At 35.8% G+C, this 15438-nt stretch overlaps 1 protein-coding gene across 1 annotated transcript; it reads left to right on the top strand.

Annotated features, from left to right (window-relative positions):
* Positions 1-923: 923 nt before the first annotated feature.
* LOC132125509 (guanine nucleotide-binding protein G(i) subunit alpha-1-like) lies at positions 924-12798 on the top strand. Its single transcript, XM_059536951.1, has 9 exons — positions 924-1398; positions 5347-5389; positions 5712-5853; positions 5964-6121; positions 7287-7415; positions 7689-7818; positions 7929-8082; positions 11491-11686; positions 11793-12798. The coding sequence occupies exons 1-8, from the start codon at positions 1281-1283 to the stop codon at positions 11679-11681; spliced, it is 1065 nt and encodes a 354-aa protein (XP_059392934.1). The 5' UTR covers positions 924-1280; the 3' UTR covers positions 11682-11686; positions 11793-12798.
* Positions 12799-15438: the final 2640 nt, after the last annotated feature.

Below are 15438 nucleotides of genomic sequence, written 5' to 3'. Positions count from 1 at the left end.
AAATTATTCATATGCACCCACCTATGCAGACACACACACACACACACACACACACACACACACACACACACACACACACACACACACAAAGTGAAACAATATTGTGAGGATATTAAGTAAATGGAGATTTTATTGTTAAACTCAATTGAAATTAGATCTAATGCAGCTAACACTGATTGACTGGCATTAAGGAACAAGTCAGAAAAAGAAAGGAAAAACTCCTTTATAAACTAATATATAAACAATATATAAGAATTAACAACTATACAATAAAAATATATAATGTACTGTTAATAAATTAAAAATGACAAATAATATATAAGCAATATTAAGTATTTCAAAACATTTTAGCTTAGAAATGTTCAGAAATAATATATAATTTTTAATAGATAATGTAAAAAATGTAAACAAATACATAAAATATGATGTATTTTATCTAGTATTTTAATAATGCATATTATTTAAATATTAATAAGCTTTTCAGAAATCTCATTAATTAAATAATATATAACTGTTGATGCATAAATTATTTTAATGAATATAAAAATACAAATAAATAAAATATTATGATTTGTATTCAAATAAATGTATAATTAATAATATATAAATCGTGAAAATAAAGTACTATTTACATTTCATTAAATAATGAATAACTAGTGTGTATTATGTTTTTTTTTTTTTAGCTAAATTAATGTAAATAATTACAAAATAAAATATTTTTAAAATATGATGCATTCTGAAAGCGTTTTAAGCTTTTCAGAAATGTCATGAAAAGTATTATTTTTTCTTTTGAACAGTAAACTGAAAATCTGACTTCAGAGCTACCTGGGATCAATATGCGCGCAGCCTCGCGTACACATGCACGTGCACGTGCATTCCAGGCGCGCGGCCGAGGAGGGGGATTTATGTATGAAAAGAAACAGGAAACTCCAGCGATCTGGTGGATCTGTTCGCCACTTTATCAGCAGTGGGCGACGCGGAGCGTGAGACTGTGCGTTAATGACTCAATTTTTAGGTTATTTTTAATCAAACATCATGGCCGTCAAGACACTCGACTGATTACGGACACCCTCCATTTTTATTTAACTTGAGAAACTCCAAGCGCTGGGAAAACTCGAGTTTGAAGAGACTGCGCGTTGTGAGAGAGAGAAGAGAGAGCTGGGCGTGAGACGTCGCGGTGGCTACGTCAAAGAATAACGTTTAACCAATTGTGCATGATATTTCTTTACTCCTCGCATTTAGCTTCTTCGCCTTCTTATATAGTTTGAAACTCCGGAAAGATGGGGTGCACCCTGAGCTCAGACGACAAGAGCGCCCAGGAGAGAAGTAAAATGATTGACAAAAATCTGCGCGATGATGGAGAGCGAGCGTCGCGAGAGGTCAAGCTGCTGCTGCTGGGTGAGTTAGCCGCTCCGCTAGTGGATCAATAAGTCCATTAAAGTGCACTTAATGGCACATATTAGACATTTCAGCACTTGATTAAATATGTCAATAAGCCATGAGTGGAGAATAAGTAAGTCAAGCGCATATTTATGGACTCTAGAAATTTATTTCTGTAGTTAACGTAACGTCACCGCGCTGGTGTCTCGGTTAGCATGTGAAGCTAATCCACTCAGTTAACTGTATCACATTTAACACCGTTTTTTTAAAGGTTTAGTTTATGATTCTAGCGTAAAAGTTTTTATTTGCCTGTTTTCTGTCTTTTATTTTGGCATTGAGCTCTTCGAAGTAACGTTACTGGTTTGCATACTCACAGAGTGGCCAGTTAGACGCAAACGGCTCTCTGCTAATCCAGCCAACAAAAGACTAGTTTAATCTAATTTAATCCGAGTTGAGATGGATCTGATCGATTACCCTAAACCTCATCCAATTATGATCAGTGAGCTTGTGCATATGGAGGGTCCTGCTGGATGCCTGTTTGGAGTAAACTGGAGAGGATGATGATAAAATGGGTTTAAAGAGAAATATCATGAGTCTGGAAAGTCTTAAACTTGAATGCGTGATTAATTTGATTTATTACTTGTGTCGGTTTTTAACACACAGCCCTTAAATAATCTAGAGTAAATAAAAAAATATATTTAATCCGCAGATATTGTTCATTTATTTACTTATTTGCATTTAGACCACGCGGTTATACTTGCATTCCACTGCTGGTTATATATGCTCTGTATAATTGTGTATGTGACGAATACAATTCTTGAATCTTATCTTTTTAGAATTTATTATTATTTAAAAAAGCCCCTTGTTTATTTAGCTTTTGGCTATAAAATTTTCATATCTGCAGTCTTAAAATTTAATACAGTTGCATCTTATAAACAATATGTTGATTTTTTTTCCTTCTGTTATCTTAAAGCAGTCGACTTGTTAATTCATAGTGATTTGCATAGAGGCCACTTGTTTCTCAGTTTCCGATTCCTGTTTTGCATGTTTCTTTGGTACTTTTCCAGTATTTGTGTGCGAGCATTTTTTGTGGACAATGAGTGATGAAGCCGAATAATTTATTCACTTGTGGTGCTTGAAACATTTGTTTGCTTTTCTTGATTATTGATGGTGTGTGCAGCTTAAACACTATTTGTTTTACAGAAATGTCACAAACTCCCTAAAGAGAAGCACTTGGTGCTGTTTACATGCAGGTTTATTCATTTCAAAGAGCATTGGTATGCCAGTTCCCTTGCAAACAATCATGGTCAACTTTTTAGCTTGGATCTGGCCATTTAATTATCCATTTATTGTCTTTGTCCTCTTGCTGTGTAAATTGTTAGAGGACATAAATCCTGCCCTTACGCCATCAAACTTTAGGGAATTGGCATCTAATTATCTAGTTAACTGGGTTTCCCCTATGTGCTGATTCATTATACGCCCTCTGTGTGCCGCTTTTCTTGGCTTTGTTTGCTTTTTGGCATTTCGGATCAACAGCATATGTCCCAACGCCTGCTGTAAAACAGACTGGAGTTCCTGTTTAGACTATAGAGGGGACAAATGGTGACTGTCAGGGTTGTTGCTAAAAATAAATCCACTGCTGTGAAGGGAAAGTACCTTAATGGGTGGTTATTCAAAGAATTTAGTGTCACAAAAGTCAATGAGCATCACAAATGCATATCAAGATGTTGTAATTCTGTGAAGACGAGCATGTCTTTACAGTGTAGAGCGTGTTTATCGTGTGTCTCAGGCAGTTGTTGTTGGTTGCCCAGGAACCAAAGAGCCAGTTCAAATTACAGCATCATAAACGCAGCCGCAGGAGACCAAACAAAAGGTGAAACCAGTGCTTTGGGAGTCAAATTCAGTGCATGGCATCAGAAACTTGGATTGATGCATCTTAGAATAAAGCAAGCATCTATATAATTGCCAATGCTTATGTTTAAGGATTTGAACCAACCCCTAACATAAGGAATGGGTTTGGCCTACCATCTTAAACAGTTTTCTAGCTTCAATTTGAAAGGTTTAATCTCAAAAGGATTTATATAGGCGTGGTAACATTTACCATTGCTCTGCTAAATTTAGTGGGACATTATGCCGGCATAATTTTAAAATATAATCTGTCCGATTTGACCGTGACGCATAAGTTTTCACGAAAATTCATCGCATTGACAAACAGATGCATTAAGCGGCACACTTTTGACAGAGAACGATAAATTTTTTGGAAGCAGAATTTTTCTGAAATTTTGCAAAACTTCAGTGTCTGCAGTCTTGTTGGTAATATATGATCACATTTATTAATTTTAAATTATTTTATTTATTTAATTTTTATTTAATTTTTATATGATCACATTTACCAAATGTAGGCCTAGTCAGCAAAAAGTCCATTCTCAACTGTCAAAAATGTAGACTTTGTGAGGTACAGCGCATGCAGTTGTTAGTCAGCATCATTTAATTTGCATGAAAAAACTCAAACCCAATATGAAATCTGTGGGGAGAAATTTGTGCGAAATTCCCAATTTTTAAATTGAGGTTTCCATTTAAAAATTCTGCATTTTGCTTGAAATTTGACATTTTGAATCTTTGAAACTCTTTGACAACTGAAACTATTGATGATTTTTAATGAACGGTTTGATATTTCAGGAAGCATGGCTTTTTTTTGGAGGACAATTAATAGCGTGGATGAACATTAGGTGGTGCAAGCCTTTCATCAAGTGATGTGGGAGTTTTGTGGGGTCTCTGGGGTAAATGCAGTGCTCTTGTGTTTGGTCTCTTCGCGGTAGGGTTTAAATCTGTGAGAGAGATGCTGATGTGGCCTAATTGCTGTGTTTGTGCTTTGGGATTAAGAGAAAGACGTCCTGGTTAATTGAAACGTTCGCTCGGTGAACGGATGAACTCTAGTCTCACAGAAGGCGGATGAACTTGTATGGGAGTATTGAGATTTTCCTGAATGTAGGTACATTAAAGACCAGCCAGCCTTTTTCTGAAATGGCAGAATTTTAGTTGAAAACACTTTGGGGTTTTCAAACTTTTTTACATACCAGGGACCGCCGATTTAAATAAATAAATATATATATTATTATAATATAAAATTAGTTTATTTATATTTTGTCTATATATTAAATAATATAATTATAATAATATAATGCTACACAATATTAACAATATTACTGTTTACTTAGATGAAATTATTGCAGCCTTAGTGAGCATAAAATTTCTCAAGAACATCAAAACAGAAACATCTGTCCCCAAACTTTTGAACTATAGTGTATTATTTTTGAAAATGTATGAATAATATCTTAAATATATTAAAACAATTTAACACATTTGACAGCCTCAAATCATCTTTTTATAGCCCCCGCCTGTCTTCAAACCTGCGCTGACATACTCATCTAAACATATAGTTAATCTGTTTACACAAGCCTGTCTGTAATCCCATTACAGTGAGGTGATGTTTAATTAATCCTTTAAGATTAACACCTACACACTTCCTCACATCACTGCTGACTGTTGAAGCCAGTTGCTTTTTTCATCTTGTTAGCATACAGGGGAGTCAAATATCCACTTAATGAGCCTATATAGCCTCAGTTTCATACATTGTTGGTTTCCCATGACATCCGTTTTTTTCCCCACTTCCCTATATTTTGATATCACTTGTTTGTCATCATGAGTGGCAAGGATGCACGTGACAATATAATTTCAAGTTTTAAGTTGATGATGTCTTCTCCTCACCCAGTTATTACTTGTGGTGAAATCACAAGAACCTCCCGCTCAATCTGATACCAACAAATACTTTTGCTGAGCTGGCAGAAGCCACGAATGCTTGATCGTTCAGAGTCAGATCCTCATACTCTTTTATGGAGAAGGGAAGGATCTGGAATGTTTGGGTGCGTGTCCATCTGGCTAACACGCTCTGTTTTTCTCTTGCAGGGGCTGGTGAATCTGGAAAGAGTACAATTGTCAAACAGATGAAGTAAGTTTCAACCCCTATTATGTCATCCTAGTTTTGTAATGTTTAGAAATCACGCAGGATGTAAGTGATAGCAGTGTTTATTTAGATGAAATGTGAATGACATAATCCTTTGATTGTGGACATGGCTTATTAAGGGACTTCCCTGCATTTGTCAGGCATTTATAACTTTTGAGCATACATCTTCAGAGTCATTATAATTAAGCACCAGGGCAGATGTAGTGATATCTTCACTTTTTTTTTTTTTTGGGCTCAGCACGGATTTACTTGCCAGAAACTATTAGCTTTATTACTTGAATTAATGCCATTGTCTTTTCTCCTACAGAATCATCCATGAAGCAGGCTACTCAGAGGAAGAGTGCAAACAGTTCAGAGCCGTGGTCTACAGCAACACTATCCAGTCCATCATCGCCATCATAAGGGCCATGGGACGTCTGAAGATTGACTTTGCGGATCCTGGGCGGGCTGTAAGTGCTGCTGTTTTAACGTAAAGTAGGGTTAAATGCAGGTCACTTATATATGTAATGCTAAAGCATTAAAAAGGAAATCAAGATGCTTTGGATTGGCTGTTTTGCAGGATGATGCAAGGCAGCTGTTTGTGCTGGCCGGCTCTGCAGATGAGGGATACATGACGAGCGAGCTGTCAGGAATCATCCAGCGGCTGTGGAAGGATGGTGGTGTTCAGGCTTGCTTCAGTCGCTCCAGAGAGTACCAGCTCAATGACTCGGCTTCATAGTGAGCGTCTTTTCGCTTTTTTGCCTTTTTTTTTTTTTCTCTCCAGAGCCCGTTTCCCACATAATGACTTTTGGGCTATCCACATAATCCAGCTCCATTTCCACTGTGGCTGCTGAACACGTCAATGGTTCGTGCACTGTGTGTGGACATTGCGTTTACATTGAGTTATTATTGACGTTATTCCATCCATTATGGTCCATGATTCAAATATCCTTTATGCAAACTTTTCAAAAATGCAAATTTGTCCTGTGTTCTCCAAGCATGCTGTGAACCCTTACCTTTTGCATACAACCCAGATGAATAAGACGTATTCACAATAGACAACTTTATGACATAATAAAAATGAGATGTATAGGAAAACCAAATTTAGAAGGAATTTGCTGCTCTTCAGAATTTGGGGTCTGTAGGATTATTTTAATGTTTTTGAAAGAAGTCTACATGGGAACACTTTACTTAAAGCTTTTATGTATTAAAGGTTATTAAAGGGTATGATGCCTTATAATGGACTGTGTAATAAATTATATCTTGCTGTAAATGATTATAATGCATAGTGTAGTAATGAATTGAAGTGTTATAATGTATTAACTGTGGTTGCAATTATTCATGAGATTGTGCAGTGCAATTAGATGCTGTTTACATTAAGTGCCAATATCTACTATAGCTATAGATTATATTTACACTACGCTAAAATAACAGGGTTTTCTGCTGTTTTTACCACTTATTGCAAATAGTGGCAACTATCAGCACCTCCGTATTGTAGTACATTATAATAAACATGCAATAACACCGTATTGAGTGTGAAAAAAACACCAAATTAAAAAATCTGAAAAAACAAAACCTCAAAGAGCTGGAAAATCAGAACCTTGGTTCATTTGTATTAAATTCACCAAATTTTCTTTTTCACTTAAAGTCACAGAACTGATTAAAAAATGCCTATTTTTGTTAAATTTATTTTTGTTTTCTTTTTTATTTGCCATAATAATGATATGACAGTTTAGATCTGACGGGAAGCGTAGAGGGGGTGGGATCGGGAAAGGTCCTTGACCAGGGATTCAAACTCTGGGATGCCCGTAACGCAACCTGTTTAAATAATTTCACCTTTAAGTCATTAAATAGAGTTTGAATAACTTTTCTAATCGGCTGAACTGTGTATTTCCCTCTCTAGCTACCTTAATGACTTGGACAGAATATCCAGTTCTTCCTATGTCCCAACTCAGCAAGATGTCCTGAGGACCAGGGTGAAGACAACTGGTATTGTAGAGACCCACTTCACTTTCAAGGACCTTCACTTCAAGTAAGTATTGCCATCCATGCTTTAACTGATAATAAAAAATGTTTTTTTTTTTTTTTTTTGAGACGTGTAATACCTAAAAGAGTGTGACTTCTGAGGTGCGCATGATTCATGTGACCACTTTCAGTTAAGTCATCTGTTTATGTACTACTTTTTATCATAGTCTATGTTGGATAAGATTGTCTGATCAAAATCATACATAGATTAAACCAGTATTTACCAAAATTCCTAGTAAATGTCATTGCGTCTCACCACCCACATCTCCTGTACTTTCAGAATGTTTGATGTGGGCGGCCAGAGATCTGAGAGGAAGAAATGGATCCACTGTTTTGAGGGAGTGACCTCCATCATCTTCTGCGTGTCTCTCAGCGACTATGACCTCGTCCTGGCTGAAGATGAGGAAATGGTGAGTGCTCAAACAAGATCTCTTTCAGTGTCAGCATCAAGTGTGTCACGAAACAGAAACTTTGGCTTTTAAAGTTCCTCCCAAACAGTGCTTTCTTTCTCATCTTTTAGAACCGAATGCATGAGAGTATGAAGCTGTTTGACAGCATCTGCAACAACAAGTGGTTCACGGACACTTCCATCATCCTGTTTCTCAACAAGAAGGATCTGTTTGAAGAAAAGATAAAAAAAAGCCCGCTTACTATTTGTTTCCCAGAGTATACTGGTATGAACAAAAATTCCTGATTCCCATTTATTTATTTTAAGTACAGTTTGTATAGTAATATTTTATAGTATTTTATAGAATATTTTGTATTATAGACAAATAAGACAAAATCATTGTGTAAAACATCAAATAGACATTAAAAATAAATATTTTGATAATTTATTACACATACTCTTTTGGCCCATGAGGGTGTGTAAATGATGACTAAATTTTCATTTTTGGGTGAGTGAACTATACATTTAATGTTTTTATTATTACCGTTACTATCGGAATATGAAATTATTTCTTGATTGAAATGATACTCTAAATAATGAACTAAAACTGCCAGTAGGTGGTGGTTAATGTCGTAATGATTAAGTCATTGATTGAGTCAATCATTTGATTCATTCAAATGGCTGATTCATTCAAGAGTAAAGTAAATGGTTCTCTTTATGAATGGTCCATTGAATCAATAGGCTTGTTCGACTTGAAGCGGATCATCACCATCAGATCGATCTGTATATGACATCAAAGTACCGCGAGGTCTATAGAGAGCAGATGAGACTGCAAGCTTTTGAATCGTTCTTGCGGTACTTTTGATGTCATAAAAAGATGGATCTGTGCAGCGCCGCTTCAAATCTAATGAGCCTAATGATTCATCCAATTCGTTCAAAACATGCATTAAGAAATGAAACGGTTCTGCTTTGTTTTTATATTTTGGTAGGCAAAATTGAGCAAAACAGACAACATTCAGGGCACTAGACTGTAACAAAAAAAGATTTGCGACCAAAAATTAATTTGAGAGTGACATTTTTGCTGAGTTCGCCACTGGTGACTATATATATTTACGTGTTATTACTTAAATATTTACATGCAATGCCTTTTTTCCTAATTGTTTTGTGATCACATCTTTTGTTATGTTCACGTTTTAAACGTGTGCACATCAAAGTTTTAGTGGGAAAAATAAAAGTTTCAAACAGTCCTCATCTCTGCTGTCACACACCTGCTAAACGCAGCTCAATTGTACAGTGCGAGAGAGATCAAAATGACGGAGACGTGTGACGTGACAGTGCAGAAAACCAGCAACAACAGGTTAAGCTGTCAGCTGTGTGGATATTGGCAATATCAGTATAATATAATATCTTATATACAATATCTGTTAATGCGTGAACTTCATATTAATTGAAGCGCACTTGCCGTCCAGTAATCAAAAAAGCTTAGTGCTTTATTTTTTAATAAAGAATCAGCTTTAAAATTATTCCAAACTCATAACGAAATTCAAACAATAAATACAGTTTTGTTTTTGGCGCGCTCTAATGCAGCAGGCAAGATCACTTTAGCGCCTCAGTTCAAGTGGCAAGAGAACTCATTTAATCTTCCTCTTTACTATAGTACATAATAAACACGAATTAACATCAAAAGATAGACTATTTTATAGGAGAGCCTACTGTACAACTTACTGAAATGTCTTGTGTAAAAGCTCATTCAGTGTTTCAAACTGCGGAAAACGTGTAAAGCTTGTAAACATTGCAACGTAATATACATTTACCTCAGAATAACCATTCAGTGTCTATAAACTCATTTTTTTATGTATCTAAATAACACAAATGCCTAAAATAGTATATATTATAGATATGTATATATCAGTATTATTTTAAAGGTTGAATAGGTGATTGCCTTCAGAAATTTTTTTTGTTACGCTTGTTGAAAGTCTCTTCACATCCCGATCATTTAGTTAAGTGGTCTAAATATATTTGTGTATTTATATATTCTGTTGAAGGCATAGGACCAAGAAATGTTCGTCCAATCAGAACGCTCGTTCTGTCTGGTCTGTGTGTGCATTCAGGGGGCGTGGCTTTGGACAACGTCGCTTTCAGTGCTATTGAGAGTGAGGAGTTGTCGTCATAGCACAGAGCCCCTCCCCTCGATATCACAGTCTCCGCCATGTTGACAGGATACCGGCGGCGAAAGATGATTGTTTACGTGTGTTGTTAACTCTGTAGTAGAGGAGGTTCTCGCAATTCTGCACTGTTTTACCATGCCTGGAAGTTACTGCTGCGTTAAAAACGGCTCCAGTACCTCACACGATACATATGGAACACAAAGGAACAATGGAATACAGTTTTTTAGGTTACACCAAGCGGTACAAACAGCGGTGTTTGGAGAAGCTCTCAGGCATCCAAAATATCGACCCATACGAGCTCCCTGCAGCGGAGTGGCACAGAGACCTGGACCATTTACCTCCATGCACATATATGGACATTGTGAACTATCTTGTTTTTGGTGTAAGTTACTACACAGTTTAAAAGCCACAAGTCTTTGGAAAGTTACGAAGCTTTCTACTGTGGCTGGGTCCATCTACAAGCCTCCAGGTGATGAAAAAAAGCGTTGTACTGGCCAAAGTAAGTTTCTTCACATGCGTTTTAGCGTGTTGTAATTACATTGCATTTAGCAGACACTTCTTGACCAAAATGACAAAGTAACTTAAATAACTGCCACTGTTTCGTAAACACTAGATTGTAACGAGATATTCAATGTACACAAACGTTTCCAACATGTTTTGATGTAGGCTAAAGCTGTGTATGTTTAGTTGTAATTTGATTTTAGACCAATGACACACATTGTACCAGGTTTTTGTGTTGGGGGCTGTAAAGTGGACAAACCAGTTCTGGGTTGGCTAGGGTAGTTAAATGTGTGATTGCAAGATGTAAATGTCCTGGTTAGATTAAAGCCATTAACAGCGTGAATGCAAGGTGACTTACATCGTAAACAATATAGTTCACAATGTCCATATGTGTGCACGGAGGTAAATGGTCCAGTTCTCGGTGCCACTGCAGGGAGCTCATGGGTCGATATTTTGGATGCCTGAGAGCTTCTCCAAATACCGCTGTTTCGCGCTTGGTGAGAGCTTGTTCCTGTAAGGTCCCCTTTCTTTCGCCTAACTTTTTGCATTGCTTTACTTTCTTCCTTTTCTTTCTGTATTTGTAGATCCGTCTCTGTTCCGCCGACATAATAAATGTGCAAAAATTAAAGAGCTCTGAAATGTTTAGTCACGCCTCTGTGAAGTTCTAAAGGCGTTGCCCCTGGCAACCGATATTGTGTCCTACCATCATGGCATATCGGCTCAGACCCCTCCCAAATCAACCCAAATCGGCATGTGACTCCTCACTCTCAATCAGGCTAAAGTTGGCATTTTCCAAGATCTTCTACTGCACCTTTAATACCGAGATCCTATTAATATTCTGTTAAATTAGTTTAATTATAAAAAATAGTATGGAAAGTGAAATATATTATAGAAATTGTAATCCTATTTTCCCCTATAATATTATGAAATAATATAAATGATATTATATATTAGTTTATAACTTAATATACTTAAAGTATATTAAGTGTATTTCTCCATATTAATTGTGTGACTCTCTCTACAAGGATCCAGCACGTATGAGGATGCAGCCGCTTACATTCAGTGTCAGTTTGAGGACCTGAATAAGAGTAAGGACACCAAGGAGATCTACTCCCACTTCACCTGCGCCACCGACACCAAGAACGTGCAGTTCGTCTTCGATGCAGTCACTGACGTCATCATCAAAAACAACCTTAAGGACTGTGGGCTCTTCTAAAACAAGCCATCTCGCTGGTGAGCAGCAGCACAACAGATTCATTTTTAATTCATTCATCGACATGGTTTTGGCAAAACTGTTTATTTATCCACTAAATGTTGCCTTTGACAGAGTGACTGCGAGTGGCCTGATGTGAATCTTTGGGAGAACCAGAGCAGGAGGAAGGTCAAAGTGAACCTGAATGTTGAATGCGTTACTTAACTTTATATTTATGTTCTCCAAACATTTTAGATTTTTTTTAGTGCGTTTTAGGAAGAAAAAAAAAAAAGAGCATTTTGTGTAAAATATTTGTACAACTGTAATTGTTGCTGGAGTTTTTGACAGTTTTTAGATACTGACTTGACAGGTCCTTTTTATGCGTATTTTTCATTCAGTGGGATTTGGGGAACATCATTCTGTCGCTTTCTGTCTTTAAGGTCATGTGCCTTACAGTTAATCTTGCAGTGCCCCCCCCACTTCAGCTATTTTAATTAAGAGCCAGCTGATATTTATCCACACAGCTTTCATCTGTTCAGTAGTAGTCTAGACTATGAAAGCAAGACATTTTTGAGACCAAACACCTGTGAGAGCTATGAATTGAATGGGGAAGAATCCAAGCATGTCAGATTAGTTCTGAAAACCTGAGCGCAGCCGTCATTACCTGTGTGCGTGTTTTCAGATTTGCCTGTGATTGGAATGATGGAAAAACTGTGGTGAGCCTGAAATTTGCTGATGAATTAGTTCCTCTGCACCTGCAAATCTTGAACTTTTAATGGAGAACTTTGCAAAAGGTCAACATTTTGCAGTTTTTTTTTTTCTTTTTTCTTTTTATTGATCAAAGGGAACCATTTTTTAATCCATTAAGAAGGACCAAAGAATTTTTCTTCAGAATTCCTGTAAAACTATCCTTTTTGCACTAGGTTCACATACCCATGTTACATAATACATGATTTGACAACCTGTATAATGTAATGTCATTTAGAAGCTTTCAGTAGGAGTCTTTTCTGATAGTAACATAAATTAAAATGGTTTTAAAATGCACATTTCTTTAATGTAGGTTCTCATTGGATGGGAACAAATGTTGACTAATATTCACTATTTTGCTAATAAAAATGCTGTTGAAATAACAGCATCTTGAACGAAGATTTAAAAAAAAAATTCACTTTTTGTGCCAATAGGCCATTTCATAATTTTTTTTCTAATAGCAATCTTCACCCTCATATGCACACAAAAACCACATCTGAGAAATGTTTTGCTTTAAATAGAGTTTTTGAAGTGTATGAGATGTCAAATGAATATACCCCACAGGAATATGCTGAGAGCTCTTGCTTCACACAGTGTTGTTAAAAGCATGGAAGCACACTGCACTCTTGTGGCGATGACAGGACAAGGCTGAAACGTGTTTGCCACTGGCAGTTGTGAGTGTGTCATGTATAACAGGCAGGCAAATTATTGAATGAATTTAGGTTACACTTTAGAACTGATGGGAAACTGGTGCAAAGATTTATGTATTTACAGATAAAAATCTGTATGAAGCAGGGTTAATTTAATTAACTAAAACCATAAAAAGTTAATTACATTAATTACAAGACATTGATTAGCAAACTCAGGTGTGTTTGATTAGGGTTAGAGCTAAACTCTGCAGGAAAGTGGATATCAAGAGCCAGATCTGAGGATCACTGCACTAAAACATCAGTGCAAAACAGACACACAAACAATTATACATACTCAAATGAATAGGTATTGCTATAACCATATAGCCAAAATGAGTCAGAAAACTTAAATAAGAGGTTGAAATCAGATCAGACCTTGAAGGATTAAGCTTCCCGTTTATTTTTAGAATTTTAATATTTTGTATAACTTAATTGTTCCTGTGTTCAGGCTTGACTTTTAATAATAATTCAAAAACTGACTCTGATCTATCTATACACACACGTAATTCTCAGCTTGTTTCTAATTTATATAATGGATGACTTCCCTTTTGAAAAGCCATCTTAAATTGTATTAAATTATTTGCACTAAATCTAGATTCACGTTTTGTGACACACCCTCCAATAAAGTGTAAAACCACACAGTACCAATCTCCAGCCTTCACAACTGCTTTACAGCATTAGATCATCCACATGTCCATGTGGCCCATGCAGGCTCTATTTTAAGGTAAGATTGGGATTTAAATGTAAGTGATTTGACTAATCTGTCAGATTCCTGGGGAGAGCAATCGGACGGCTAACAAAGTGGAAGGTAAGAGGAAAGAGATGGAGAACCTGATCAAAAGAGTCAATACTTTACTACACCGGACCTCCAATATCCTGATCAGACAGGATCAGAGCTTTGTATCAGCTCTGTCTGTCTGATAAACCACATAACAGATGATGCCTCTTCTCTTAGGAAATAACGGATCATTTAAAAGGCTTGTGAGACATTACAGATGACTATTTTAGCAACTTCAATCCACTCTGTGTACTTTCTAGATGGCAAATGGGTGTAATTATATTTTTTTGCATATTGCATGTGCCAAGGCACAATAGCTTTTAGGATCAATTTATATTGCTGAATAAGTTGCCTTGTGTGGTAGTAATATTATTTAATGGATTCCAACTAATGATGTAAAATGAAAATGTACATTTTTATTGTAGCTTTTATATCCTGGCAGTAAAATGTATGTGCCCATAAAACTGTTATAAATAAGTTTAGCAATAAATATAGACCTATTTATTGTTGGAAATAGAACATCTGTGTAATCCTAATCCAGACAATATTGAATCGAACACATTATCCACTTTAATCTGCATATAATTTCCATGATCTAATTATGATAAATGGTCCTACATCTAACTGATTTATTTATCTATGTATTTGCTTACCATTATAAAATAAACTCTTGTTTTCTCTATACGTTTAAAATTATTGTCTAAATTTCACCAAACTATTCTAAATGCGCTTTAGTACTAGCTGGTTATGAGTAAATCCTTTAAAGAACCGATTCTTTAATCGGAAGAATGGGATGCAAATTGAGAGTAGCTTCCTCAAAGGTCCGACCTGTCCAGGCGTAAAACATAAGATGGACTTTGTTCATTACCTTGATTACACATAACAGAAAAGAAGTAGCGTGTATTGATCCAAGTAACTCGAATCTTGCATTATTTTATTTTTTGATTCATTCAGAGATTCGTATAGTGACACTTCCTGTCAGTACACCAGTAGGTGGCGACTAGTGAGAGTCTGTGCATGCAAGTGAGTCACTCAACAGATCTTGGTAAAAATAATTAAATTAAAAAAAATATGTTATACTTAATTTATACAGATTTTGTATAAATAGTCTCAAATAACGTAGTGTTTTTATAGATAATGTGAAGATGCAGACCGTTCTCATCCCGAGGCGTCATATACTGACCCTTTTGACAATCATAATACCAAACATAATCGTTTAATTTAGGAGTCAGTTGCTGAACACATTTTATTAAAAACATAAAATAATAGACTTAGTTTTATGTTTTTAACAAAATGTGACGCTTACTACCAGTCTTATTACTAAAATAAAATTACTTTATAACATAGAAAACACATAAAGGATCAACATGCAATTTTTTTCTTATGAATCCAGATATATCTGTGTTGAATTAAATCTTGGATTCGACTTGATAGATTCCACGAAACTTTTTTTTTTTTAAGTCACACATAGGATTAAATTATACTTTGCACGTTTTTCTTATAAATCTATATATTTGTCTTGAATCAAATCTTAGATTCGACTTGATCGATTCTACAAACTTGGAAA

Source organism: Carassius carassius, chromosome 43 (genome assembly GCF_963082965.1).
Source record: "Carassius carassius chromosome 43, fCarCar2.1, whole genome shotgun sequence".
In the NCBI taxonomy this organism is placed as follows: Eukaryota; Metazoa; Chordata; class Actinopteri; order Cypriniformes; family Cyprinidae; genus Carassius; species Carassius carassius.
Note: the sequence above shows the minus strand (reverse complement) of the source record. Positions and strands in the feature narration are given on the sequence as shown.

Excerpts from the sequence above, each read along its gene's own strand:
- LOC132125509 (XM_059536951.1), top strand. The coding sequence starts at position 1,281 with ATGGGGTGCACCCTGAGCTCAGACGACAAGAGCGCCCAGGAGAGAAGT. Across the intron at positions 1,399-5,346 it reads GGTCAAGCTGCTGCTGCTGG|GGGCTGGTGAATCTGGAAAG; the intron begins GTGAGTTAGCCG and ends TTTCTCTTGCAG. Across the intron at positions 5,854-5,963 it reads TTGCGGATCCTGGGCGGGCT|GATGATGCAAGGCAGCTGTT; the intron begins GTAAGTGCTGCT and ends GCTGTTTTGCAG.